Source organism: Sphaeramia orbicularis, chromosome 7 (genome assembly GCF_902148855.1).
Source record: "Sphaeramia orbicularis chromosome 7, fSphaOr1.1, whole genome shotgun sequence".
NCBI lineage: Eukaryota > Metazoa > Chordata > Actinopteri > Kurtiformes > Apogonidae > Sphaeramia > Sphaeramia orbicularis.
Genome location: NC_043963.1, coordinates 38711202 through 38738191, shown reverse-complemented (window position 1 = coordinate 38738191; position 26990 = coordinate 38711202). Strand labels below are relative to the sequence as shown.

Sequence of the window (26990 nt, the reverse complement as noted above, 5' to 3'; positions counted from 1 at the left end):
ATTTGAGGGTCCATCCCTTGGCCATTATCACCAAAAGTATATTTTTTTCTAGCTTTTAGGTTCAACCAATCACAGCTTTTGAAATGATGACTTTTACCTAGCAACAGGGTCAACCACACCTCCTCACTAACATAGGAACTTCTGTCCATTCCTTGCTCAGAGTTCTTTGGGAGTGTTCTGGAATCACTCCTAAACTAAGACTCCTTGCTAGGAATTTTTAGGTTAAATTAGGAGCTCTGTGAGAGGATTCTCAGAATCTTCAGGAACCCGGGCCCAAGTCTAACAGTATGGGGGACTCCTATATTGGGGGCGGGGTTACGTCCTGCGCCAGTGATGTGTGTGATGCAGGTTTGGGTTCTTGTGTCGGCGCGGTGTCATAATCCGGTTATCCCTTAACCCCTAACCCTGATACGTAGAACGTAATCCCGCCCCCGGGAATACGTACAACGAAATAGCCCAAAACCTGAAGTGCCAACATTGTGGATGTCATTGGTGCACCTGACAGCAGATGGAAATGAGCTCCTGTGAAGCGGAAGTGGCCACTTTACCTTCAAAATAAGATATTTACTTCACTTTCTTTGAATATATCACAGCCAATGTTTAATATGAATTTACACATTGTGTTTTTATTAAGCACACTTTCATTAAGCATTGATGTTGTACAGTAGGAACTGTCGGGTGAGGGCTGTGAAGTTCTGACAGGAGGTTCGGGGGTTTTATTTTGGTGACCCCGTGCCGGCCGCTGCTTGACGGCTGCGCTCCGCGGACGCAGGGCTCCGTTCATCCGTCACTCCTTTATTTGCCGGTGTGTGCGTCTGGTGTTGTCTGTTTGAAGTGCTCTTCAGGCAGGCATGTCAGGCTCAACACCCCCGCCTCCTCCGGCTGAGGCTGCGGGAACCGAGGGTTACTTTCCCCCCGGATACAAACCTTTCAAACCCGAGGAGCATGGCCTGGAGCGCGGGTTCCGACTCACTGCCTATTCGGACCTGAAGGGATGAGGCTGCAAGGTCCCGCAGGAGGCTCTGCTCAAACTCCTGGCGGGACTGGAGCCGCACGGGGCCGACGGAACGGGAAAGGCCGTGGACCAAGCGTCTGAGTTCGGCCAACAGGCGCCCGGTCCTCGACTCGGTAAGACACATATTGATAGTTAGCAGAGCTAGCCTTGTCGTCCACGGCATCTTTTAGGAACCGTAATGGTTAACACAGACTGTTAGCTAGCGCGCTGTGGCTAACCATGCTAGCTAGCGTTAACTCACAGAGCGGCTCATTTGACAGATGGGCAAGAGCACAGGTCCACATCAATAAAAGTAATGTTTACTCTTTATTGCTCTCTGTTGTCACTGTGTCCACACTATCTTGGTATCACTATGTAGTAAACACCTGTAATAGTTAACTAAAATAGCTCATGAAGTAAAGTGAGAGCTCACAAGTTGGTGGAATGTTAAAGTGGTGGTATGATTCAGCAGATTAATATGTGATGCTTCTGGTTCAAAGTTCATGTACACGGTCAAACATTTATTTTAACAAAAATGTTTCGCAAGTGGAAGTACATAATTCACTTCTGTGACGTGATACAGTTACAATGAGTGACCGCAAACATCTTTTTATTTTGTAATTCAATACAACCATTCAGTACCAGTATCAGTGTTAAACACATCAGCAGAAAACTGTCACATCCAAGTTAGAAATGTCAACAAAACCCCAACACCCCTAGATCATTCACTGTAAGACCACTCTGTTTGATAAAAACTAATCAGTTAAGCACGATAGTTACATGTGTACTTCAAGTCTGCAGTATGTCTCTGTGTGTGTAAACACGTGCTGTGGTGCGTTTCAGGTGTTGGCATGGACTGTTGTGTGATTCCTCTGAGGCATGGAGGACTCTCACTGGTCCAGACCACAGACTTTTTCTACCCTCTGGTGGAGGATCCTTACATGATGGTAAGCAAGGAACATGTGTTTCTCTTCATACAGAACAAACACATTTGTCACTCTCTGTTGGGGTCTTTTATAGTGTTAGAGATCTATGTATTTTTAATGATACATCTCAAGTTTTTTTTTTTTTCCTGGCTCAGAAGTTGTAGATGCTACTATCTGTATTATGTGAAGAATGTCTTTAACCAGCCATTCAAACACTTCCTACTGTTAGAGTATATAAGTAATAATTATGTTAAAGCCAAACAGTTTTACTGCCACTTTATCAAGTCAGAAAATTGCATATCCAATGACAAAAGATTGCTTATCAATGCCATATTGGACATTTTGTTCACAAGTAAAGTAATATTTGGGCCAGATCAAGTGGTGACACAGGGACACATTTCATATTCAACAAGCTCTGTGTTGAAAACTAAATAGTTTATATCCATGTTTAATACATGTATGAATAGGTCTCAGTAAGTAATTTCACGTGATACATGTTACAATTTACAAAAATAAAATTTTGGGGTAAAAATACTTAAATTACTGCTGTGTGACACAGGGACTCAAAATGAACATCTTTTTTTTTTCACTTTGCACAAATGTACAAAATATGCTGTTCTCATAAGAAATTGATACTAAATGAAACTTAGCTCTGATGTTAAAGTTCGATGGTGATTAATATTTGATCAAAAAAATGTTGAAATGATACATTTTTATGAACACAACTGTTGTGACACTGGGACAGCAGTTTGTCACTTTTTTCAGTAGTCATAATAAAAGACTTTGCTGGAAAAAAAAAACTGCAAATATTCTAATAAACTTTTATTTAACATGCATATTACAACTGAAGTGATATATACAGCTAAAGGCAGTGGACATTTTACAAATAATTTGATTGTACATAACTTTTCTATATTGTACTGTTGAATAATTAGTTACTACAGCTTCACAGACTTAAAATATCACTTACACAAGCGAGAAAAATATTATTAAAGTTAATAGTACATTTCCATATTTTAGTCCTTTTTAGGTTTAATTTTATATTGATTATATCTTTATATCTTTTTTTCTACGTGATACTGAAATTTTGTAAACAGTTCCATAAAATAAAGTTCTTAAGCTAAAAAATGAGCCTATTTGAGAAATGATAGGTGAAACTTACATTTTTGAGACTGATGTTCACTTTCACTTGATCTGGCCCATTTCTATTTGGAGAATGCAAATATTTAGCAGCACTTTTTCTAGCACTGCACTGTGCAATACAGCCCTGTCACTCAAGATAATGCAGCAATTGTTACAAATCACAGAAATCCACAAGTGCAGTGGTTTTTAGACAAATGTGTTTTGATGAAACATCAGAGTGTTGTAAGAGCTGGAGGTGTCATGAAATTTCATGGACGCAGCCAACTCATGGTTCTTGATGTAGTGGAAACGTCTTAACCTGCCTTAACCTGCCTAATCCCTTTATATACAATACTTTCTACCAATTACTGAAAAAAAACTAAATAACCGAATGAAAAATCTGTTTATTTTCTGCAAGCTGTCATCATCCTTAAAATTTTTGGCCTGTTTTGACTTGTTTTTTCTCTCCATCTGTTCACCTCAGGGTAGGATAGCGTGTGCTAATGTCCTCAGTGATCTCTATGCTATGGGCATCACGGAGTGCGACAACATGCTGATGCTGCTGAGTGTCAGCCAGAAGATGAATGAGAAGGTAGTGTTGTGTATTTATGGGTGGATGCCAAGGTAATGACTGTGCTGTAATGTACTGCCACTTCCTTGGAGATTCCACTACTAAAGTGTTTTTAAATATTTGTGCATATATGTGGTGCACTGTGTCATCTGAACACCAGTGTATCTGTTGTGATATTATTTACATTTGTGTATCTATCACAGGATCGTGAGCGTGTCATGCCGCTGATGATTCGAGGTTTTCGTGATGCAGCAGAGGAGGGAGGTACTTCAGTGACAGGAGGTCAGACAGTCATCAACCCCTGGATCATCGTGGGTGGAGTAGCATCTGTTGTGTGCCAGCCTAATGAGTTTATTATGTGAGTTACATCAAGCTGATGATATGTTTCTCTAGAAAAGAATGTGTGTCTAATGATTATAAATACACAGATGTGGACATAATAATTCCACAGGTTTAAATTAGTAACAAGTCAACATTTGACATGACTTTTTGTGCAAAGGACACATGGAAACGGTTCTTTACAAGTCAACAAAGAAATAAGGTGTATTTAGATTATTTTCTCAATAACAGGAAACACAAAAATTAAGAACACATAGGAGCAATTGATTTTCCAGGAACAGAATATTAAACGGTCACATTGAAGGGCTGTTGTATCTATAGAAAATCAACAGTGATTTTCTACATGATAAATATTTACAAAGATCTATACATTTATACAGTATATTCACTGACTTTTATATTTACATTTACATTCTATTGGTGAAATCAAGCACAGTCTTAATATTTCTTCCACTTAAGAACCGCATTTCATTTTTAAATACTTCACATAGTGTTATGTATAGTAAATTGATTACTTGAATATTAATATTGCCTGTTGCACCTACCTCACCAGTCTAGTTTAGTTGAAGCTTCCTTTTCTCCCTGAATGTCTTTCAACAGCCTCTGTCAGAATGTAATCAGCTTTGACTATTTCAGCAGACGGGGGATGTGTTGAAATACATGTAGCTTTGCAAGCCGTTTTTATTCATTTTAACCACAGTGATGTCAGCTGCCACATCCTTTACACTGAATTCAACATGTCACTGTTATTTGTTGGTTATCGTCTGTAATTAGATGTGTGGTAAAAAATTCTTAGTGCAATTTAAATTAAAAAAAAAAAAAAAAAAGAACAGCAAAAAAACTAAGAAAAAAAACTTTAACAGCTGCATTACATTTAACTGTACTAGATGCTGGACTCTCCTGTTGTTTTTTGTGGATAACTCAAATGGCTAAAGCACTTTAAATTCGTTTCTTAACAATGAATGAGTATTTGCATATGAAATGAGTAAATCTGTGCCTGATTGTAACCTATTGAGCAGTTTAAGTGTCCAACAAGGCTGTTACTCTCTACTGTGTATGCCTTTTCCAGGCCAGATGGTGCCGTACCAGGTGACGTCTTGGTCCTGACAAAACCTCTGGGGACGCAAGTGGCTGTCAATGCTCACCAGTGGCTCGACCAGGTTCTCCACAGACTTTTCTCACGCCAACTGTTCTGTTCATCATTAAGCTTTATATGTTTGGAACTGATACTTTACAGCTCACACCTATATCTTTGTACAAATCTCTGAACCATGTCCTTGCTTTTCTGTCTCAGCCTGAAAGGTGGAACAAGATCAAGCTAGTTGTCACCAAAGAGGAAGTTAAAGAGGCCTATCAGGAAGCCATGTTCTCTATGGCAACACTAAACCGCACAGGTATGAAAGGCTTTGTTTTTTATTCCCAAAAAAAAAAACCAGTAAATCATTAATTTATGGCACAAACCACATGCACTGACTTGTTTACCCAAGTTGTGTTGTTCCTATTTATTCTTTTTGTCTCTAGCGGCAAGCCTGATGCACAAATTCCAGGCCCACGCCGCAACAGATGTGACAGGTTTCGGGCTGTTGGGACATGCCAACAACCTGGCAGCACAGCAACAAAACGAGGTGGCCTTTGTCATCCACAACCTGCCGATCATAGCCAAGATGGCTGCCATCAGTAAAGCCTGTGGAAACCTGTTCAACCTGATTCAGGGCACATCAGCTGAGACTTCTGGTATGAACACAAGATTGGCATGAAATACAGTACGCAAATCATATACAGGTCATTGCAGGTCAAGACAGCGATAGATGTTGTGATAGAGCATATTTTCTGAAAGGTCAGTGAATAGTTCGTGTAATATGACCACATGGAGAGGAAACGTGGACGTCATCAGTATGGTTTTTGTTTGAAGTAAATATATAATGATCTTTTGCTGTTTTGTTTTTGTTTTGTTTTGTTTTTAAAGGTAGAATAATAATCCAAATCACCGTTTTTTCCACCTCAGTTACAATAAAATGCATGGGAGTTGCAACCAAAGGTTTGCTCTGCCTGTGTGATGGCATTTTGTTATAATTTTAGATAAAAAGTATTGCAATATTTTGACAATATCTACATGAATTAAACACTGGTCAGTATTTTCATGAATATAAGCTGCTGTGTCTCCATTGTTTTATCATTGAGTTTTATAATGCATATAATAAAAATCTTTAGACTCTATCATGACTCTAAAGCATCCATCCATGTTCTGAACTGCTTAATCTTCATGAGGGTTGTAGGGACCTATCCTGGCTACCCTTGGGCAAAGGCGGGGTACACCCTGGATGGGTTGCTAGTTCATCGCAAGGCTGACATATACAAATGAATGACCATTCACTGTCACATGCACTTCTATGGGTGATTTACGACAATTAAACTATTAAGGTCCACGTCTTTGAATGATGGGAGGAAGCTGGAGTATTTGGAGGGAACCCACGCAGACAGGGAAAATAGAAGAACAAACATGGAGGGAAAATAGACTTACTTTATGTTTTAAGAGTTCAGAAACTTCAGCACATGTACATAGGCCAATTCTTTGCTTTTTCTCATGCAACAAGTGCAAAACATTTTACACAAACTCTGCAAATGAATGCAGACTAAACCTAAATATACAGATAGATGCTAAAGTATTGCTATAAACAGACTGAAATAGTATCACTAGCCTAGCAATCTGTGCTAGCAGATTTAATGCAATAGGTTAGTCTTGTACCCTATAAAATACTGTAATTATGCTGATAAATGGGTGGATTAAACAAATTTCAGTTGAATAGGAAAGTTTTAATACCTAGACCTACCTGAACAACGTTTATATGACAGACGTAGCCAGTCTTTTAGGGTCAGCTCTTTGTTTGTGTTTGCTGGTCTGAGTCTTCCCCGTGTTCAGAAGGATCCACTTCTATGTCATGTTTGCTCATCTCCATATTTGTTGCATTTTTACAAATTTCTTGCATGGATCTGTACCATTTGACAGCACAAAGCAAAATGACCAGAAAAATACTGTAGCAAAGAATGGTTTGAAACATAACAAAATGAAGAGAGCATGATATGAAACTACAGGCCTTTTTCTGTCATCATCCACTTTCGGATCACACTGACACGGATTAAACTGTTGTATACCCTCTCCCCTCAGGTGGGCTCCTGGTGTGTCTTCCCAGAGAGCAGGCGGCCAAGTTTTGTTCAGAAATGAAGAGCCAGACCTCAGGGGCTGGAGGTCAAGGCATGATGGGAGGAGCTTGGATAATTGGCATCGTAGAAAAAGGTGACCGTCACGCTCGCATCATTGACAAGCCCCGTATTATCGAAGTTCCACCCAGAGGAAGCCAAGCAGCAAATCAGGACAACAACTCGACCAGTCCTGCCCTGAGCCCCAATCTGTCATAGACACTGCTGCCCCTCTGACGCGCTGTGTTTTTGTGTGTGTGTTTGTGTGCGATGATTTGTGTGATATTGCTGTCCATCTCATCCCCCCTTTAAGCTGAACGGCTAAGAGCACACAAACCAAAATCACTGTCATCTTCTTCCAGTGGGAGAGGGAATGGACAGCAGGCATTATTATTTATCCATCTATGGAAGGAGCCTTCAGTTCACCATTATATGCAAACTCTGGATAGGATCACACACCATCATGAGCCTTTTTATTAAAGTGTGCACTCCTTTCATTTTATTTTTCCATGATTTACTCTGGAAGAACATCTCACTTTGTAAATTTTATCCTAATGTAAAATAAGGTTTATGTCAAAAGCCGAGTATAAATTGAAAACATTCCAAAAGCATTCTTGCCAAGTTCAAGGAATCATGAATTGTGTGTGTGTTTTGGGTGCTTCGCAGTGGGGAGGGTGAAACAGGGTCGTCTAGCTGTTTGTGGAGTTGGGTGATGTTAATGTCTTAACGTTGGTGAAGGAATCTTGAGGGAAAAGACTTGGTTCTTGGTCCTGGCACCTGGATCTGCCCACACAGCCCAGAGGAAGGATTGAGCAGCTTTCTCTGGACCAGCAGGGTGGTAGTCCATTTGCCTTCTGTCAGCCGATTGGACATCCAGCACAGAGTCCCACCCCTCGCTCCTTTTCATGAAGCTCTGCCTTTTAAACCCCGGCCAATGGGGGCGGGTGGAGTGGATGCCTGCCTTTGGATGTGGGGGGGGTCGGACTTTGTCCTGCTGGAAGTCTTAAGGTTTCTGTATTTGTAGCCTTCCTGCTTTTCACAATCAATAAAACCATCATCAACTCTGACTCAAATCTGTTTGTGAATGAACACATAACATAAAAAAGATCCATAAAGAGAGCTGCTGTCCTGCTCACAGACCTTTGTCAGTTGTAATTACCCAGATGGGATTGTCTCAGTTTTCTTAAATTCAGTGTTGGTCATAACTAGATGAATATTATGGAGTTACTGTAGTTAAATTACAAAAAAAAAAATCTCATTGTATCTAAGTGTACTTGCTGAGAAAAATATGTACAAAAATATGTTAGTAGTGACATACATCTGGATATATGCTTGTAGAATGTTATGGTTGTGATGTCATACAGCTGCAAATTCAGTACTTCATATCTGGAATCACACAGTACTTTAATCTACAGCAATGCATCATATTCTATAAATTGATATGTAGAGTTTTTCCCTGTGAGACCTGTGTGTGAGCTCAGAAAAACAATTTTCAGCTTATGCAACAGTTGCTAGCAGAAGAAGGGGAATTTTAGACTTTTCATCCTTTAGTACATTTTTTAATTTTTTTTGTCTTTACTAGAAAATACATCTTTACAGTTACACCACTGCAAACCTTTATTATATGTATCATACTCTATTTATAAATCTTGCACTGACAGACTGTAATTCCTTCCCCAACCGCCAGAGAGCAGCATGCGATTAAATATATATTCTACTTTATTTATGCTGAAGAAGAAGAAGTGCGGAAGTGTGCGTCCATGGGCAGTTGTAAACAGAAGCGAACAGCCAAGTCATGTTTGTGAACTTAACTTATGAAAACCCTTATTAAAGAGTAACGGTAATGTATTTGAACCAATAAACCAATTTACTGTTGTGTAATGTTGTAATGTAGCTTGTAGCTAGCTGCATGAAGTGGAAACGTGTGCGTCTGTGAATAGCTGTGTTACTGAAGCTTTGATAGTGTTATCCCTATGGAGTGATGATGATTGGTGTTAACATGTTTATGTTGTTGTCAGTGTGTGGACACCATGCCTTATCTGGGCAGTGAGGACATGGTGAAGGAGCTGAGGAGAGCTCTGTCCAACCCTAATGTCCAGTCTGACCAGCTGCGCTACAGGAACACCATCCTTAAGGTCATCAGGTAGGAGACAGGCAGAAAAAGACTGGCTTCTTCATGTGTTTTATGTAAAGTCAGAGTATCTCTACTGAGGGTTTAAATACACTTCACTGCATCCCTTCCCTTTCTTTCTCAGGGCCATGTCACAGGGTGTGGATGTCTCAGGCCTGTTCAGTGAAATAGTGAAGGCTTGTGCCACAGTGGACATTGTCCAGAAGAAGCTGGTCTACGTCTTCCTGTGCTCTTATGCCGCATTAAATCCAGAACTGTCTCTGCTGGTCATCAACACACTAAGGAAAGACTGCCAGGATCCTAATCCCATGGTCCGCAGCCTGGCCCTCAGGAACATGACCAACCTCAGGTTAGGGTTTAAGAGCAGTGGTTCCCAACCTTTTTTGCCTTGTGACCCCATTTTAACATCACAAATTTCTGGTGATCCCAGACATTCAAAATGGAGACTTTTTTTTTTTTTTTTTTTTTTTTTTGCCAAAATAAATTTGTTTTTGATCATGTAATAGTTTGCTGTACAATGTTGCAAATAAGTGTTAATTTTAGACAACATTTAGTCTATATAATGTATATTATAATGGACGGAGGCAGAAAAGTCGAGTGTAGATTACTGCACAAAGTGAGGATTTTATTTTCCTTGATCAGGATATGTACAGTCAGTCCATCTTGGATTTACAAGGCTGACAATGAATACTGAACAAACAATAACTCAAACTATGAATTATGAAAGAGCTGCAGCATCTGAAACTGACCACAATGAACATTTGAAAGATAAACAGTACTGCAGTGCTTCAGTTTCAGCCTCGGATTTTGTCATGTCCTTTATGGATTGGGATTGTCTCTCTCAACTCACCATATATTTTTTATTAGTAAGCTTTTTATTTTTTTAATTTTTATCAATTACTAGAAATTTCAGGCGACCCCATTTGAATTCCAGGTGGCCAAGGTTGAAAAACACTGGTTTAGAGGATGCTTTAAAATTAGACTGTGATCTCATAATGGAATAATATGGTTTGTGAAATGACTGTGCATCTTTGCCTTCCAGGTTGTCCAGTCTAGTGGAGTATGTGGAGCAGCCTCTGACAGCAGGCCTGAGGGACCGAGCGGCTTGTGTGCGAAGGGTGGCTGTGCTCGGCTGGGCTAAACTACATAATCTTCAACCAAACTCAGAGATAGGTGGGGTGAATCTGTGTCTGGGTGGTCCTTGTCTCTTAAAGCATCATCAAAGTTAAGGTGCTGTCTTATTATTATATCAGTATCAGTCCATAAAGGGAGGCGATAAATTAAAGGAAAACTGTAATCGGAGGACAATGTTCTCATTCGAAGACCAGGACATGAGAATGAAAATGATGTGAATCATGCTAAAGGGTTATTGTCGTTAAATATTAAAACTAGCAGTGAATTATTAGACATATTAATATTAAAAAAACACAATTGAAGAATGCAATGAAAAGGGCAACACAAACTAACATAAAAGAGTTTAAGAGTTGGGAGGATAATTGATTTGTCTTTTGAGTGAAACCTTTCCTAGAGCTAAACTGGCTCCAGGATCAGTTCTTCAATTTTATAATTACATAATGGTTTCTCTGCTCTGCTTCCTTTTTTCTTTTTCTTTTTTTTCTTTAACATTTAACAATGAATTTGACCTCACTGTCAGGGATCAGCCCATGAAGGTAATGTTAACTGGTACTAGTCCACTTTCCTAGGGTTAATCTTACTATTTTAATTACTTCTGAACCCATACAGGTACACATAAAGGGATGAAAAACCCTTATATCTTAGATTTTTATTTTATATGATCATATATGGGTGAAAGATTAATTTTACCTCGTTAACTTTAGAGGAAAGCACGAAACAATAGTGTAAGAAGTTTCTGGACATAATGAGGTAATACAGTAAAATCAAAAGAGCTACATGTATTTCTATTTTAATGTCTATTTCTCTATTTTTTAGTTGTTAAGTTGTTATGTTTACTAAGATCTTTTTTTTTGTTGTTAAACAGTTCAGTTTAATTTTGTTTGGATGATTCCAAACAGATCTTTAGATCACATATTGACGACAAACTGAACAGAAAACAGAGGTAATCTGTGGTTTTACTGTGGCCAATTTCTGCCTAAAAACATAGCTAAGCTAACAGCTATAATGTAAACTATCAGCTGACACAGCAGATGAAGATTATTAAACACAGTGTTACATTGGCTGACTGTTAGAATAACCAGCTTAGAGTTTTGTATTTGGAGATTAAAACTTGATGATACCATTATACAGCTATGTGTTAACAGTGAGCTTTATACTTTAATGAATGAGTGATAGAGTCTGTGGATACATAGTGTTGATTTGTCTGTTGTTTTGGAAGCTGTGAATGCATTCTGATTCACAGCGTCCCCCTGCTGTTGATACCACATATAAAACCTTTAAGTGGTAAAATGCAGTAAAAACATTTCATTCAGAACAGGCTTGAATTCAGCTTTAAACTATGAAAGCAGCAAAACTACTGGTTCAATTCATACCAAATTGGGTTTATAGATTGCCAGTGACCCAGAATAGATGTCCTTACAGTTTGAGAAAGGTAGGTCAAAGTTCAAATTTTAAAAATATCTTCCTATTTATTTATAATGGGTGAAATACGTGCGAGGGACAGGGTTTGTTGTGCGTGGGACCACCTGTTAATGAATTACCTTTGAAACATCAATGAAAGATAAATGATTTTCTGTAAAGGCAAAGGTATACTCATGCATATACACAGACAACCTAACAATCGGAGATCACAGCACAATGTTTCATGAAATGTCTTTTTCAGTATTTATTATGTACAGGCTGATGGATTTGACATAAGAGATAGGAAGTTCAGAAAATATATGAAAACATGTATGTAAAAAGGTTTCAGGTTTACTATAGAATGAAAATACTTAAACAAAATCACATTCTCTTGTAATTGTAAATCTCCTCAACAGAAGGATGAAGAATTAAGGTTACACAGTAACAGACTGAGTCAATACTGACAGCTGTAAAACTCCAGTGAAGTAAAACGTTAGGTATGCAGCACAGTCCAATATGGGAGTGATTTAAGTCAAGTGTGTCTTGATGAATCAATGTTAACATTTGTGGGATGTAGCGAATGGAAAAAATCACACTAATTGGGATTTTCATCCAAGAAGTGCTGAAAAAAGTCCTGAGTTGACACAGTTTTGGAGCTTTAATAAACAGCTTTAAATCATAATATGTGAAAATGTGAACCAGCTGTAAAATTAAAAAACTAAGCTATTCAGTTGTTTAAAATAAAACCCTAACTACTTATGTTGAAGTAATACTTGACTGAAATCACCAACCAGACTAAAAAGTCTAAACTCAGATACTAAAAATAAATACAAAAACCTATTAATAACTTAAATGACCACATCATTAGAAAGAATGCTGTTCAACCTATTCCAAGGACCAACCCCTTTACTCAGTCATTATGTTGATTTATCCTTTAACTTGTCACCTGTCTGTTTACTTTGTCATAGTGACTTTGTGATACGTTGGTTTGGGTTCAACAGGTTTGTTTTTACTGCAAACATTGTGAAAATCCCGCTTGACTCTTCAGCATAAGAAATATGACTCTCATCTTACTGCTTGTAGAAATCCCTTTGTTGGCGTAACATGATATCACAATGTGCTGCCCCTTGCCTCATACAGCCAGTTCATGAGTGAGGAAAACCAAGAAGTTTACCATTATATTAGATTAGATTAGATACTTTATAAGTCCTTAATTATTCTATTACAGCAGCCATGTTCATATTCAAAGTAGTAAGTATAAGAAAAGTAGACTTTGTATTAAAGAAATTCAACAGTGAAATACAATGCTCAATATCAGACTAAAGTAAAAATAATAAAATAAATAAGATAAAAAGATTTTTTTAAATTCTCTTATTCAACATGAGGTACTGTATAATAGTGCATGTAGATCTCAATGTAAACAGAATGTGGAAAGTAGTGATGGGAAGTTTGGCTCTTCTCTGAGAGCTGGCTCTTTTGACTTGGCTCCCAAAGAAGAGCCGGCTCTTTCAGCTCCCAAATGGCTCTTAATTTAGTGTCATTTGTAACCTAATGTTTTAGCCTAACTTTGCAATTATGAAGCGTAATAAAACCTTTGGCATTCAGTGTTTTTCTGAGAAGCCTTATAAATACCTAATTTTGTGCATTTATTCTGTCACAAAAGTATTCTTACTTTTGTCTAATATTTTAATAAAACTTTTGTTTACACACAAACAAATTAACAAAACACTACAAACTAGAAAAGCACGCAGATCAGCCTCATCCCCCGATCACCACCAAAATTTAATCATTTGTTCCTTGTGCCAGTATCAACATTTCATGAAAATTTCATTCAAATCAGTCAATAACTTTTTGAGTTATCTTGCTAACAGACAGACAGACAAACCCTGATGAAAATATAACCTCCACTGTTCCTTGGTGGAGGTAACAAATCCACAGAACCAGAAAAGGAACAGACCTAAAAAACAGAACCAGACCATTCTGATGTGTCTGTTTGTGGTGGAACCTGCTCTTACTGTGATTTTCATTTTACACTGAAGGAACATTTTTCTGTTATTTCCAATGTCTTTAAACTGAAGCCAGATACTGCTTTTTTTTTTTTTTTTTTTTTTTTTTTTTTTTTTTTTACATGTGTCACTTACATTTATTACTAGTTTTGGCTTTGCACTTGATCTCTTCTCACCGCTGTCTCAGTCAGCACCACAGTTGAGTGTCTGTCCCCCTCTGCTTTCACATATGTAATGATCCATATCCTCACATGTAGTTGGCTGCATGGTCGCCATGCTGCCAATCACATGTGAGGATACGGACATATGACCAATCAAAACAAAGTTCTGCAGTGAGCAGTGCTAAGCCACTGAGAGCGAGAGAGCTGAGCAGCGAAAGTTGGAAAAAACTGGGAAGCCGGCTCTCTTAATTCACTACAAAGCATCAGCTCTCAGAGTCGACTCTTATGAGCACAACCCATCACTAGTGAAAAATCAGTATATTTGGCTGAATTACAGCAGCATTTGTATAAACTATATAGACATACAGTTTATATACATATACATACACACTCACACATGCCCCCCCATGCATCCACATTTACACATACACTCAAACATATGTGCACACAATGCTCGGCAGTTCTGGTTATCTGTGTCCATTAAACAGTCTGGTTGAGATACTGTAACCAGATAAGCATGTGTGATAACTTCCATTCTGCTTTAACTTCAGGAATGTTTTCTGACCTCTTCCAGATGCTACGGTGGTGAATGAGCTGTACAGCCTGCTGAGGGACCCGGACCCAGTAGTGATGGTGAACTGTCTCCGAGCTTTGGAGGAAATTCTCAAGGAGGAAGGAGGAGTCGCGATTAATAAACCCATCGCACATCACCTCCTCAACAGGTTGAGCTTTTCACAGAAGGATGTGGTCAATAGCTTTAAAATAAATAGTGCATTTAGTGTGTAGTTTTTAACAGTGTAGTGTTTATTTTTTTAACAGAGAAAGAGGCGTTTTTTTCTTCTCATTATCGATTCAGCCTGTTTGCATTTGCTATTGGTGGTTTGCATTTCACATTTAATCAAATCAGTGAATCAGATCACTCCTCTTTGGTTCTTTTCTCTTTGATCAGTCATGTAATGACATGTTTAAACATTTGTCAGACCTGTCAGTCCTGTGTTTATTTGCTCCCAGGCTGAAAGAGTGTGATGTTTGGGGACAGTGTGAGGTCCTTAGGATCCTCGAGCGCTACCGACCTCAGTCAGACGATGAGCTCTTTGACATCCTGTCCCTGTTGGACACCTCCCTGGTCAGCCAGCACCCACCAGTCATGGCTGCTACACTCAGCCTCTTCCTCAGCCTCTGCTCTGCCTTGCCTGCCGTCAGTCTGTCGGCCTTGGAAAGAGTTCGGGCTCCACTCTTGGCAGCCTGCGGTAGCACGTCCAGGGAGTTGAGGTTCACTGCTCTCTGTCACATACAGGTGAGAATGTGAAAGGCGCAGTTTTTGAGGCGAGAGGATCAAGTCAGGGACTATTTTAAAACATGCATAATTCCTTAGATAGTCATTTGAGGCATTTACTAGAATTGGATACTGCAGCAGCTACATAAAAAGTGCATTTTTATTTGCCTGTTAGGTTTTGCACCAGAGCACTGCACAAGGCATGTTTGACATACAAATGTTGGTCATGGGATTCCTAATGGATGGAGTCAGTTTCACTATTGATCACATGATTTGGGCCTGGAGCAGGCAGAAGTGTGAATTATAATAACAATAGGTCAGTTGTTATATATAAATACACAGTTCGAATAATATGAATACAAATACACATATGAATGAATGGCATTTTTTGCTAAATATCAAAAGTCATTAGTGTAAGAAATGTGTCACATTTCCCAACGGCTACCGCCCCGCTTATGATATGAAACCCCATACATGGATTGAATGGGGCAGTCATTCCTTCATGATTCGGACAGGACAGAATTCCTTTTATTTTGTCATGGGACTGGGATGGGACATGAGTATTTTTGTGATAGTGTCAGGGGACACGAGTGCAATTCCCTTCCCATGGTTCTAATAGAAGTTTTCTACATCTGTTTTTACACTGTGAAATGAAGACAATGGTCATGATTCTGAAGAAAAATTGAGCCCAGTTCAACTCAACATGTTGGCACATAGATTGATCCTGAATTTTAATAATATAGTGTATCTCTGACTATTGTAGTTCTGTTTCCTTCTGTGAAATTATGCAAAACATAGAAAAGGAACGATACTGTTCTACCATACATTCATAAGTCTATAATTTGTTCCACTGTGAGTGGTGTTTGTGCCTCCTTTTGAAAAACCTTTTAATTCCTCTTCAGCTTTTATTTTATTCTTTTATACATTATATGTTATTTAGCCTGCTACATGCAACCCCAGTTTGGAAGTTCTCATAGCTTGTTCTCATCACACCATCTGGGTAGAACTTTCTTCCCATGCGATGTGCAAGAACTATTGTTTGATTGGCCAGATATTCAAAGTCGGGGTGGTTTTACGGAAAGGCAGAGCCTTGGACCTTGGAATTTGGCACTTGTACATTTTCATATCTCGCTTTTAGGCATATTAAATAGACAAACAGACATCAAGTAACATTAAATGTAGACATATTAAAGGCACATAGAGGACAGCAGGTTAAGGCACATAGACACATAGGGAGGAACAACGGGGACACATGATTTGAGGGGACATATAAACATGGGCAGACATTTCTGTCTGCCTATGTTTGACACATTTGTATGATTGTGCTTGTGTATTAAAGTGACTCCTCTTAATTCCTTTTTTGATATACCATCATGTTAGGTAGAATGAAACCATTCCTTTCTTTCAGCTGCTGTTGCGGTCTGTGCCTGGCCTGATGGGGGCGCACTACAAGCGATTCTTCTGTGGTTATGCTGAGCCGGCCTACATTAAGCAAAGGAAGATGCAGGTGATTAAATGTTTTCCTCAGTGTGTTGCAATTGTCTCTTTCTTTATTGCACATTTATGAACATTTTAAACACTGGTTAGTCATCAGTTTGTAGAGGTCAGCCAGAAAATAAGGCAGAGTAAAGAGAAATGGCATGCAATAAAGATCACCTGAAATACAGACGTGACATTCACAGTCACACCCTTTGCAACCTCAGTTTCCTGTATACCCAGAAAGTTCCTATTGTTTTTCTTTTATAACACTGCATAGTAATTAAGCCTTGAAATACCTTGAAATGTTCAATTCTTTCACATCAACACCAAACATGTTAGCCAATTGAAGATAAAAAGTGTCATTCACTCTGGCCTGTAAATATGTCGAAATGATATAATATTTGTTACCAATTCATCTTCAAATACTGGTGGTGTTGTCAAATGACTTTCAACAAAATGCAAAAATAATTTGTCCGTGTTGTGCAGGTGCTGGTAGAGCTGGTGAATGATGAAAATGTGGCAATGTTGCTTGATGAACTGAAAGGCTACTGCACTGATGTCAACACAGACACTGCACAGGCTGCAATTTCAGCTATAGGTAAAGTCACCTTTGTACACATACGCTGCTTTTATATGACAGAGCATTTTATGAGAATTTGTCTGAGATTTCCATTCCACTTCCTCAAAGTAACACACCATTCTCACTTTGGACTTAGACGCCCTAAAGCTCCACCAGACTACATGTGTCTGTGCTGATTTAAGTCAGTGTACTGTATTTCTGTGTCATATTGTGCCAAGGAAATTAAATTTCTTAAAATCTCATCACCCAGGGTGGGGGCAGTTAGACTTCCTGGGTTCAAAGTCACTCTGTCTAATTTACCATGTCTTTATTTGATCTCCTAAGTGATTACATCAGCCTCACTCATAATCAGCCATATCCTGTGTTATGCTGTCTGGAATGGGTGCAGGTCGTATTGGAAGGAGCTACAGTGATCAATGTCTACAGATCCTTACTGGACTGCTGGGGCTCAAACAGGAGCATATCACCTCTGGTAAACCTCTTATTCTAAGTGGAGTGAAACTTGTCGCTATAATACTTTTTATATTACAAAAGTGTTGAAACAATACTCTTGATCCCCTTAGGGAGCCTGCAACATTCTAACAAGCATTAATATCTCTTAGAGTGGTGTACGTATATGCTAAAATGTGAGAGCAGGAGGCCTGTTTTGTAAACATTATGAAACAAACTGGGAAGATTTACTTCATGCACATGCAGGGCAGTCTCTCATCTTAGATTCCTGACTGTTAATGACGTAAATGCCTCTAGATTGGTTGTCATGAAGTTGTTCAGTAGATATATAGACACCAGTACGATTCTCAGCTGCCTCTGCCCTGTTTCAGAAATCAGGTTTAGTTTTATTAACCCTGAGAAAACTCACAAAGGAAGTTTCACAAATTCAACCCTTTTGTGGCTGGGCTTTCTCTCATTTTGGCCCCTTGTGCTTCCTGATGCACTGCTTCATTTCTTGCTTCAGATGATACCACTTAGTACATTTAAAGAGATTAATTATTTTCCTGCGCGTGGATATTCTTCAGACACATCCATGGTCTGTTGTTTGGTCCATCACTATTTTGTTAAAACCACAATAACTCAGGAGTATTTGACAAAACATCATGAAATTTGGCAAAAACAAACAGCATTTTACATACTACAGACATTCATCTGCCATGATGTGATGACATGCAATCACTTTGTACAGAATTAATTTTTTGAATGTATACTGCATACTGCTGAGATAATTGCAAAACAGTGTCTCTTAGTTTTTAACAACATGCTGTTTAACTTTAAATTATTATTCCATATATGTATTTCTGTGTGTCTTTGGAATTGTTAGATTGTTTCCTTTTGGTGCCTCCTGCTTTTCATTCACGACAGACTAAGTTACAGTTGAATAAATGTACGGGGTTCCCACATGTTCTGGAATACCTGGAAAATGATTAACCAATTTTCCAGTCATGGAAAACATATGGAAAATGAGAAAAAAGGTCAAATGTCCTGGAAATGGTTAAGTTATCCTGGAAAATTATTTATCCCCCCCCCCCCCCCCCCCCGTCTTGTGACCATGTGTGCCTAAACTGAAAAGAAAAAAAGGAAATTGTTTTTCATTGATTAATTGAAAATATACAAATATTTTTCCGAGGAAGTGCAGGAGAGAAAGTAAGAGAGAAGAGAAAGTTGAGTTGGGAATTGCCCAGTTGAACATTGTAACTCCAGTTTGTCATGCTAATGAAGTGATATGCTGTAATCTGTGGGTGTGTTTGCGTTATTCTATGATACATTTGTCATAATTATTTTTCGTAGATAAATTCTAGCCATAGACTGCACCTCAAATGTCTGAGTAATAAACATAGAAACAATCTGGGTAAATGCAAGTTACAACTGTAGAAAAGAACTCTTCCGAAGAATGAGGCGGACAGGGGAATGGATTAGTGTATGGTGTGATAACTTGTCTCTGTAGCAGCTGAAAATGTCCTGGAAAATAATTTTAGGGAAAGAGTGGGAACCCCAATGTAGTGTTCACCTGTTTATGAGCCATTAAGGAAATGAACAGCAAATGATAAATTAACAGGCACTACTAAATGAGTTTTTAGTAGTAAAATTTGGATTAAAAAATGTATTTTATTAGCTCTTTATTTTTGCAAGACAGTTGAACCTATAGACTGTTTTCATATGAATGCATATATTTTTGTATATACATTCATTTCAATTTAATGTACAAGTTTTGTTTTTATTATTTTTTCCCTTGGTGAATCCCTTGTCTTGTACCTCAGGTGATGACAGGGTTTGTCATTCATCAGGTTTAAACAAACTTGGTTCAACCTGCTTGGTTTCCCCGATACCAGTATTGTCACAGCCACTTTGAGTTCACACTGATTCTTGTTAATGCTTTGTCATTCCTCAGCGGTAGTGCAGACTATGCGGGACCTGGTCTGGGTGTGTCCTCAGTGTAGTGACACTGTGTGTCTGGCTCTTGAGGGCTGTGAAGAGAATCTGCAGGATACTCAGGTCAGCTGCTAAATATATGAATATTGTGAATGTGATATCAAAAGTTTTCTACTATTAATCAGTTTAATGCATTTGTTAAATTATACAGTAGTTTCAGTGTACCATTCAGTGCATGTTGTATTTGAGTAGTTTTAGCGAAGCTGAAGATGTACATTTATTTGATTAATCGTGTTCACGTGCATGGCAGCCTACAGGCTAATAATACCTGGAGTTGAGCGGACCTTTTAAACAGATGACCTTAACACGACAGGGTCAGGTGTAATGTGAAACCTATCCACTATTCATATGCAGTGGCACAGTTTTGAATTATCATTCATCTTATCACTTTTCCTGGTACATTTTCATAAACAAAACCAGTAAAGAATGCAGATGATATGCAAATTCCATAGAAAACATTTTATCAGTTGAAAACAGTGGTATGTTTCAGTTTTAAAATTCCACGTAATTTTTCTGTTTATTTTAAGGCCTTTTATTGCACAAATAAGAAGTCTCACAGCAGCCAAGAACAGTTGGGGTATGAGGAGAGATCACTGCCGACCATCCAAAAAGAAGACATTTTTATACCCAAAAGTTGCTACATTGTGCACTTACTGCATGAATTAAACACATGACAATTATAACAATTCACACACAGGATGACAGTTAGCATACCACATTGCTTCTTAAGATGAGAATATCATCGTGATACAAAGAATAATCAGGTCATACTACAGATTAATCAGTGATGAGAACACAACAGGGACACAGTAATGTTTTATCAGAAATACAAACTATGAGTTGAACATTGACAAAATTTAACAGTGTTTAGACACTGGGAATGGATAAATTTGGCAAATCTCAAAAGACATGAAAAGCCATTATTTTAGTGGGTGTAGTGCTTTAGAAGCCCAACACACCTGCAGTACTGTAAAAGCACATGTTTTGTTTTTGTTTTCTCCTAGTTCCATCTGACTTCAGTTTGGGTAATAATGTGATTAATTCCAAATTCCTCAGTGGGAATCTTTAAAATTCAGTCTTTATTCTTCACCCTCCATTAGGGCAGACAGGCCTTGCTGTGGTTGCTGGGTGTGTATGGGGAGCGGATCTCAAGTGCCCCCTATGTGTTGGAGGTGTTCATTGATGGAGTAAGGAGCGAGACTTCTCTCGAGGTGAAGATGGAGCTGCTGACGGCCACACTGAGGCTGTTCCTGTGCCGTCCCGCTGAGACCCAAGACATGCTGGGAAGGCTGCTGCACTACTGCATAGGTTTGTGTGCCTTTATCTGTCTGCATGTGTTTGTGTAAAAAGGAAAAAGGATGTTAATGTTATTGTATTTTCCAGAGGAGGAAACAGATATGTGTGTGCGTGACCAAGCACTGCTCTACTACCACCTGTTGCATTGTGGGATAGAAGAGACACGAAAAGTTCTCCAGGGTCGGAGGTCAGATCCCTCCTTAGGTGTTTTGATTGGCCGCCCTGTGGAGCCTATAAGCCAGTGGGCACACAGCTTCAACACACTGGAGCCTCTGAGACAGGGCACTGTTACAACAGATTCATCCAACAAGGGGAGCCCTGAACATGTGACCTCTGACCCCAAGCCTAACTCTGACCTTTCAGATGATCTGAAGCCATGCCAGATTGAGACTGTTCAGACAGGTGAGGATGGGCTGTTTTTTCTTCCAAATATGTTGGTGACGTTATACAGCTTGATTGTAATGTTTAGCAGTACAATGGATTACATAGCTTTGTTGAGTGCTCAGTTCTGATTGGTCAGTGATAGCAGATGGATGTTACACTATTTTCTTTTGGCAGACTCAAGAAAATTATTTTTAAGGGATTTTTTTTTTTTTTTTTTTTTTTTTACTTAAACTTTTATTGGTTTTCCAACAAACAGAAAAAAAACAGGGCAGTGCTTTGAGTTGCATATCAATACAAATACCTCCACAAAGTGAAATTTTAAAGTAAAAGACAAAACGAGAGAGGGATTCATGTAGCTCCGTGAGGTGAGGATGCAGAGGATAGAATTAACAAAATCAAGGCCACTGGGATCATCTATCTAACGCGGGTCAAAGGAAACATAGACCATCCATGTTGCTCCAGTTTGTCTCAAGTGTGGGGAACGTAGGAATTCTACGAATAATGTCCATTATGTCCTTCCACAGTTTTTGTTCTTTATTATGCATTTTTTAAGGGAGTGGTATTAAGCTGTCCAGTAGTGCAGAATAAACTCAAAAAGGTTGATGCACAATCCTGGTTTACATTATTTCTTACCTAATATAACACCACAATGTTAGGGAAGGATTAGGAATCACACACATGTTTTGGGTGCTATTTTTATATTTGTATTGCACAGGGCGTATCAAAAAAGTATACATTTTGAAAAATTACCGCCAGTTCCACATTTGATAATTTTTGGAAATTCCTTTTATGGACGTCGGTAGGTAGGGGATTGGTGGATATTTGTCCAAATTTACAGACCCAGGTTTTCATGCATGAGTGAGCAGGGGCAAATTGCGCAATCCAAGTTAAAACTGGTTTGCGCGAAGTAGCGGTGGGATTTAAATCCAATCAAAGGTCATGGGAGGGGACAGTGGGCATCCATCTTGTTTTCCACAAAATTGTCAGGTTACAGCATTAACACTTTGGCCATCGTGTCAATTTCCTTTCTTTACCCATGACAGCTGTTCCTGCCTTTCAAAGTTAATTCAACTTGTTTAGGCATGGAAATGGGATGGAGGGAGATGCGGAAAGATGAGTATGGCAGGATGGATCTCCACTTCCCAGGTTGCAGCCATCCAGTTATTGCAACATGCATTCTCATGTGCAGACAGGTGCTAGAATCTGGGGAATGCCAACCTCCCATACATCTATGCACATCAGGGTAAATCCGAGTCAGCTCCTAACAGCTGCCATGGGTAAAGAAATGAAATTGACATGGTGGCTAAAGTGTTAATGCTGTAACCTGGCAATTTTGTGGAAAACAAGATGGATGCCCAATGTCCCCTCCCATGACCTTTGATTGAAGTTAAATCCCACTGCTACTTCGCACAAACCAGTTTTAACTTGGATTGCATAATTTGCCCCTGCTCACTCATGCATGAAAACCTGGATCTGTAAATTTGGACAAATATCCACCAATCCCCAACCTACCGATGTCCATAAAAGGAAATTCTAATAATTATCAAATGCGGAACTGGGAGTAATTTTTCAAAATGTACAGTTTTGGTTTTTTTTGATACACCCTGTAGTTTTCATTGTCAATGACATTGACAATGTTCCATTTGCAATGATACCCAATGAAAATTTAAATAACTGTCATAAACATAGCTAAAGAACCATAAATACATTAAAAACGTATGTTATAGTTAAAGTTATATAATCAAAGGCTGCCAAAATTCCCCAAGGTTAAGATCTATTTCCGGGAATGCAGTCCTATTTTAATCACAAATATCTCTTTCTGGCAGTCATTCTAGCCTCCGTCTCCCTCCCACTGTAGTCTTATCTTCTCTTTTTGTTTGCTTCATTGTGGCTGCTGCATCTGTATCCTCCATGTGTCCTATTTCCCCTCCCTCTCTCTTATTTTTCTGTCTCCTTCTTCCTTCACCCTTCCCAGCCTCAGACAGTGCCAGTCTGTGTACAGAATACTCCACCGATGCCCTGTCTTCCAGTGCTGTTGCCCCTCTTAGTTTGTCTCTGTCCCCGGCTCTCAGCCCAGAGGAGTTTGAGCGCCTGTGGCTTCAGCGACAGAGTTTGCATGCTGAGCAAGGTAATGAAATGGACAGAGGAACTGTAAACAGTCACCACATCTCTAACTCATGCCTTGTCCTCACAGGATTTTAGTTAGAGCTGTAAGGGTGGAGCATCTGAAAGATGAGTAAAACCGTTGTGAAATCTGTGTGTTAAATATCATAGGGGTTGAATATTAAATATGCAACTGGGTTGTTGCATGCCTAACATTTTATAACACTTTAGCCAGTAAATCTTTGCTGAAATTAGCTCTGAAAGATAATTATCACCACCAAGGAGTTTATGTGATCATTCATGTTTTTTGTCACCCATCTTCACAACAGAATGATTACAATAAGTTACATTAAAAGAACGGACTGACCCATGGCACCAACTGAGACCTAAAACCTGTGTGGTATGAGAAGAAGAGTGGACTGTTGGCCTTATCATAGGTCTGATGAGGCCAACAGTCTTATCAGACCTATGATAAGGCCAACAGTCCACTCTTCATGTCAGAGGTCTGATAAGGCCAACAGTCTTTTGCTTTTGTTTTGTTTCATGGCCAGGACTTCAAAGCTGAAATAGCAAATTATGTGCCTCTGAAGTTGCCATGCTCAGTTTTCATAATGCTTCTTTTTTGTGGCTAGGTGGTGAAGAAAAGGAAGACGGGGATTATCTTTGTACAGAGGAATGTGTTCAATGCCCCACCATACCTCACTGCTCTCCACAAAACCTTCAGGCTGCACTGCAGCTGGTCAATATCCAGACGTTGGCCTTCACGCCACCGCACACACTCCCCTGGAGGGTCTACCTGTACACACATACCCACAGCTCATGCTCTGCCAGCAAACCTCCCAGCACTCTTATACTGGGGGAGCTGCTGTACACTGGAGAGCCAAAAGAGGATTGCAGTAAAATGGTGATGGAGGGGAGCCACGAGCAACTGACAACAGAGGGAGAGGAAGCTGCAGTGGATAGGCTGAGGGGGAGGGAGTCAGCAAGGCAACAGAGTCAAACGGAGGACGTTAAAGTGACTCTTAAACAGCAGCCAAGAGATGATAAAGCTCTGAAAGGGTTTCTCTCAGTTCTCACTACTGTCCTACACACATTGTCCACAGAGACAACTTAAGAAAGCATTGATTCAAAGGCACTAAACATATACTTGGAAAGTATCCATTAACATCATCACGGCTCACTCTGAAGCCGTGTTCTAGTAGTGGTGTAAGTTGCCCTCATTCCAATTCTGAGAAAAACAGGTTAAGTTGGTGAGACTGACCCTCAAAGAGATGAGGGAGCAGGTTGACAATGGTCACTTCAGGGTTATATATCACCCATAATGTATTGCAGTTTTGCATTTGGTGCATAGACTATATAATTTGTGGATGGAGAGGCTGTAGTGTCACCCACTGGTTTCTGAGAAGCCATTTTTAATCCAGTACTTTGCAATTTGGCAATCACCATATTGGCTTTTTGGGCCCACGAGAGACCAAATTTGAACAAATGGGGTGGAGCCTGAGGGGGGCTAATGTAATGCCAAACACTACCAGTGGCAGATCTAGAAAATTTTGCATGGGATGGCAATGAGGTGGCAGGAGGTCTTGTCAGGTTAGCATGGGAATGTCCTCAGTGTGATATGTGGAATCCCATATGTACAAATGGAGTCAATAACACTTTAAAACTATGTATTGTAGTTCCCCCCCCTTGCTCCCCTGTAGATCTGCCCCTGCTGTTAACTGTTGCCAATCAAATGGTGAATAAGATACTTTTAGATCCAGCTATATTTTGAAAGTTTCCTGTTGGGTTCCTGCCAGTCCACCTGTACCAGCTCGATGCAGGGCCTATTATATAACCAGGTCCTTTGTCTCCGTCTCTGCTCCAGTTTTTCAGGCCACCAACTCCAGCAGCACACTTAGGTGCTTGTATCGAGACATTTGGTCCTCATTTTGTTTTAATTCAGTTTTCTATCATTTCAATAAACTAGAGTTTATCAGTTAATTGTGGTCCTGTGTCCATCATTTTGTTAGGCTCACGAGCCAGCTGTAACAATAGCCTTTTAGTATATATATATATTTTTACACATACATATATTTGTAGATGTGACTCTGAAAGAGTCAGTGCCTCACCAGCCATGAACCTCACTGTACGGCTCTGCAACTGCGGTCAAGCCAGCCCTAATCTCCGCATGGTCAAGCCAGCCCCTAGTGTTTTTCACGTGCACTATTTATCTGATAGTTACGATTAAGTAAGTTGGCTAAAATGGTTTTAAGGCTATTTTTTAACATGAAATAAAATCTTTTTCCTCCAGAAGTGTTTCATGAATCTGATATTTTTGGTATTATTACTTCATATACTATTAGCACCAACACTATGAACTATTTTTGCTTTGTACTTTTGGATTAATCATACTCCAAAATCACCTCCAGCCTACAGAAGTGTGTTTGTTTTTATCTGAAATAGGCTTTCAGACTAAATTCAATGATGAATAAAATGTATTTTTCCAGTAAGTACCTCATGAATCCTGTATATTTGGTAATAGTACTTAATATATTATTAGCACAAACACTATGAACAACTTTTACATACATCATACTTCCAGGTATACTAGATTCATGAGGTACTTATTGGAAAAATGTACTTTATTCATCATTGAACTAGTCTTTAACACTTTTTCAGACAAAAACAAACACTTTTGTAGCCTAGAAGGGATTTTGGTGTATGATTACACCAAAAGTACATTCTTGTATATTTTTGCATGACCAAAATACACGTGTGTGGTCGACATCCATGAGTCCGCACAATCTCCAGCACGATTGGCAAATCCAATACCAGCTCTTTCCTAATTTTTGGAGTTCTTTTTTCCAATTAAATTCTCTCCAGATGCTGGAACTGGTGGCTATGCACTGTGCTTTACAAATATTACACCATTCTTCCTGAGAAATTTTTTCCTTAGACTCTCTTTCCCATTTTTATTTCATATATAAAGAGGAAGCATTTTTACAAGACATCAAACTTTATAAAGATCTGAAATTTCTCTGCTCCGTCTCCCCCCATAGGCCTTCAGAAATACTTCTATAACAGGAGTCACCAACCCTGGTCCTCAAGAGCTACTATCATGTACGTTTTAGATGCATCTCTCTTCCAACACACCTGATTCAAATGATAAATCATGCTTTGCAGAAGCCTGATAACGACCGTCAGGTGTGCTAGAAGAGAGAAACATCTAAAACATGCAGGATAATAGCTCTTGAGGACCAGGGTTGGTGACCCCTGCTCTCTAATTTCATTATTTGTATCAGGTTTTTTTTTTTTATCTCTTTCTCATAATATTTTTTTTATTTGCAGGTACCGATATCGTTCTTTCTCATCTAATCTAATCCTCAGATCTGTGCTGTAAAAGGATCAACAGACCAGTTGGAGGGAGAGAAAAAAATAATAATGATGATGAAATAAAATAAATGCTGATATTTACATTTACGTTTA

At 39.1% G+C, this 26990-nt stretch overlaps 2 protein-coding genes across 4 annotated transcripts; both read left to right on the top strand.

The window, feature by feature from the left end:
* The first annotated feature begins 740 nt into the window (after window positions 1-740).
* Window positions 741-8217, top strand: sephs3 (selenophosphate synthetase 3). The gene is made up of 8 exons (XM_030137952.1): window positions 741-1128; window positions 1838-1941; window positions 3527-3634; window positions 3817-3971; window positions 5022-5112; window positions 5247-5346; window positions 5474-5686; window positions 7119-8217. The coding sequence occupies exons 1-8, from the start codon at window positions 852-854 to the stop codon at window positions 7367-7369; spliced, it is 1299 nt and encodes a 432-aa protein (XP_029993812.1). The 5' UTR covers window positions 741-851; the 3' UTR covers window positions 7370-8217.
* Window positions 8218-8883: 666 nt separating this feature from the next.
* Window positions 8884-25502, top strand: ap4b1 (adaptor related protein complex 4 subunit beta 1). 3 transcript variants are annotated; one of them, XM_030137947.1, is made up of 14 exons: window positions 8884-8990; window positions 9169-9293; window positions 9406-9630; window positions 10324-10454; window positions 14558-14705; window positions 14995-15280; window positions 16668-16766; window positions 17225-17336; window positions 17707-17790; window positions 19702-19805; window positions 20843-21050; window positions 21126-21440; window positions 23398-23550; window positions 24158-25502. In XM_030137947.1, the coding sequence occupies exons 2-14, from the start codon at window positions 9181-9183 to the stop codon at window positions 24637-24639; spliced, it is 2460 nt and encodes an 819-aa protein (XP_029993807.1). In that variant the 5' UTR covers window positions 8884-8990; window positions 9169-9180; the 3' UTR covers window positions 24640-25502. The 3 variants fall into 3 exon arrangements, with proteins under 3 accessions (XP_029993807.1, XP_029993809.1, XP_029993808.1); XM_030137949.1 differs by having other exon boundaries at window positions 8901-8947; XM_030137948.1 differs by having other exon boundaries at window positions 8989-9088; window positions 9167-9293.
* Window positions 25503-26990: the final 1488 nt, after the last annotated feature.

Bases quoted from the DNA above. Each gene is read 5' to 3' on its own strand.
- ap4b1 (XM_030137947.1), top strand. From the start codon at position 9,181: ATGCCTTATCTGGGCAGTGAGGACATGGTGAAGGAGCTGAGGAGAGCT. The intron at 19,806-20,842 runs GTCAGCTGCTAA...ACCCTCCATTAG, and splicing joins AGAATCTGCAGGATACTCAG to GGCAGACAGGCCTTGCTGTG. The intron at 21,441-23,397 runs GTGAGGATGGGC...CACCCTTCCCAG, and splicing joins GATTGAGACTGTTCAGACAG to CCTCAGACAGTGCCAGTCTG.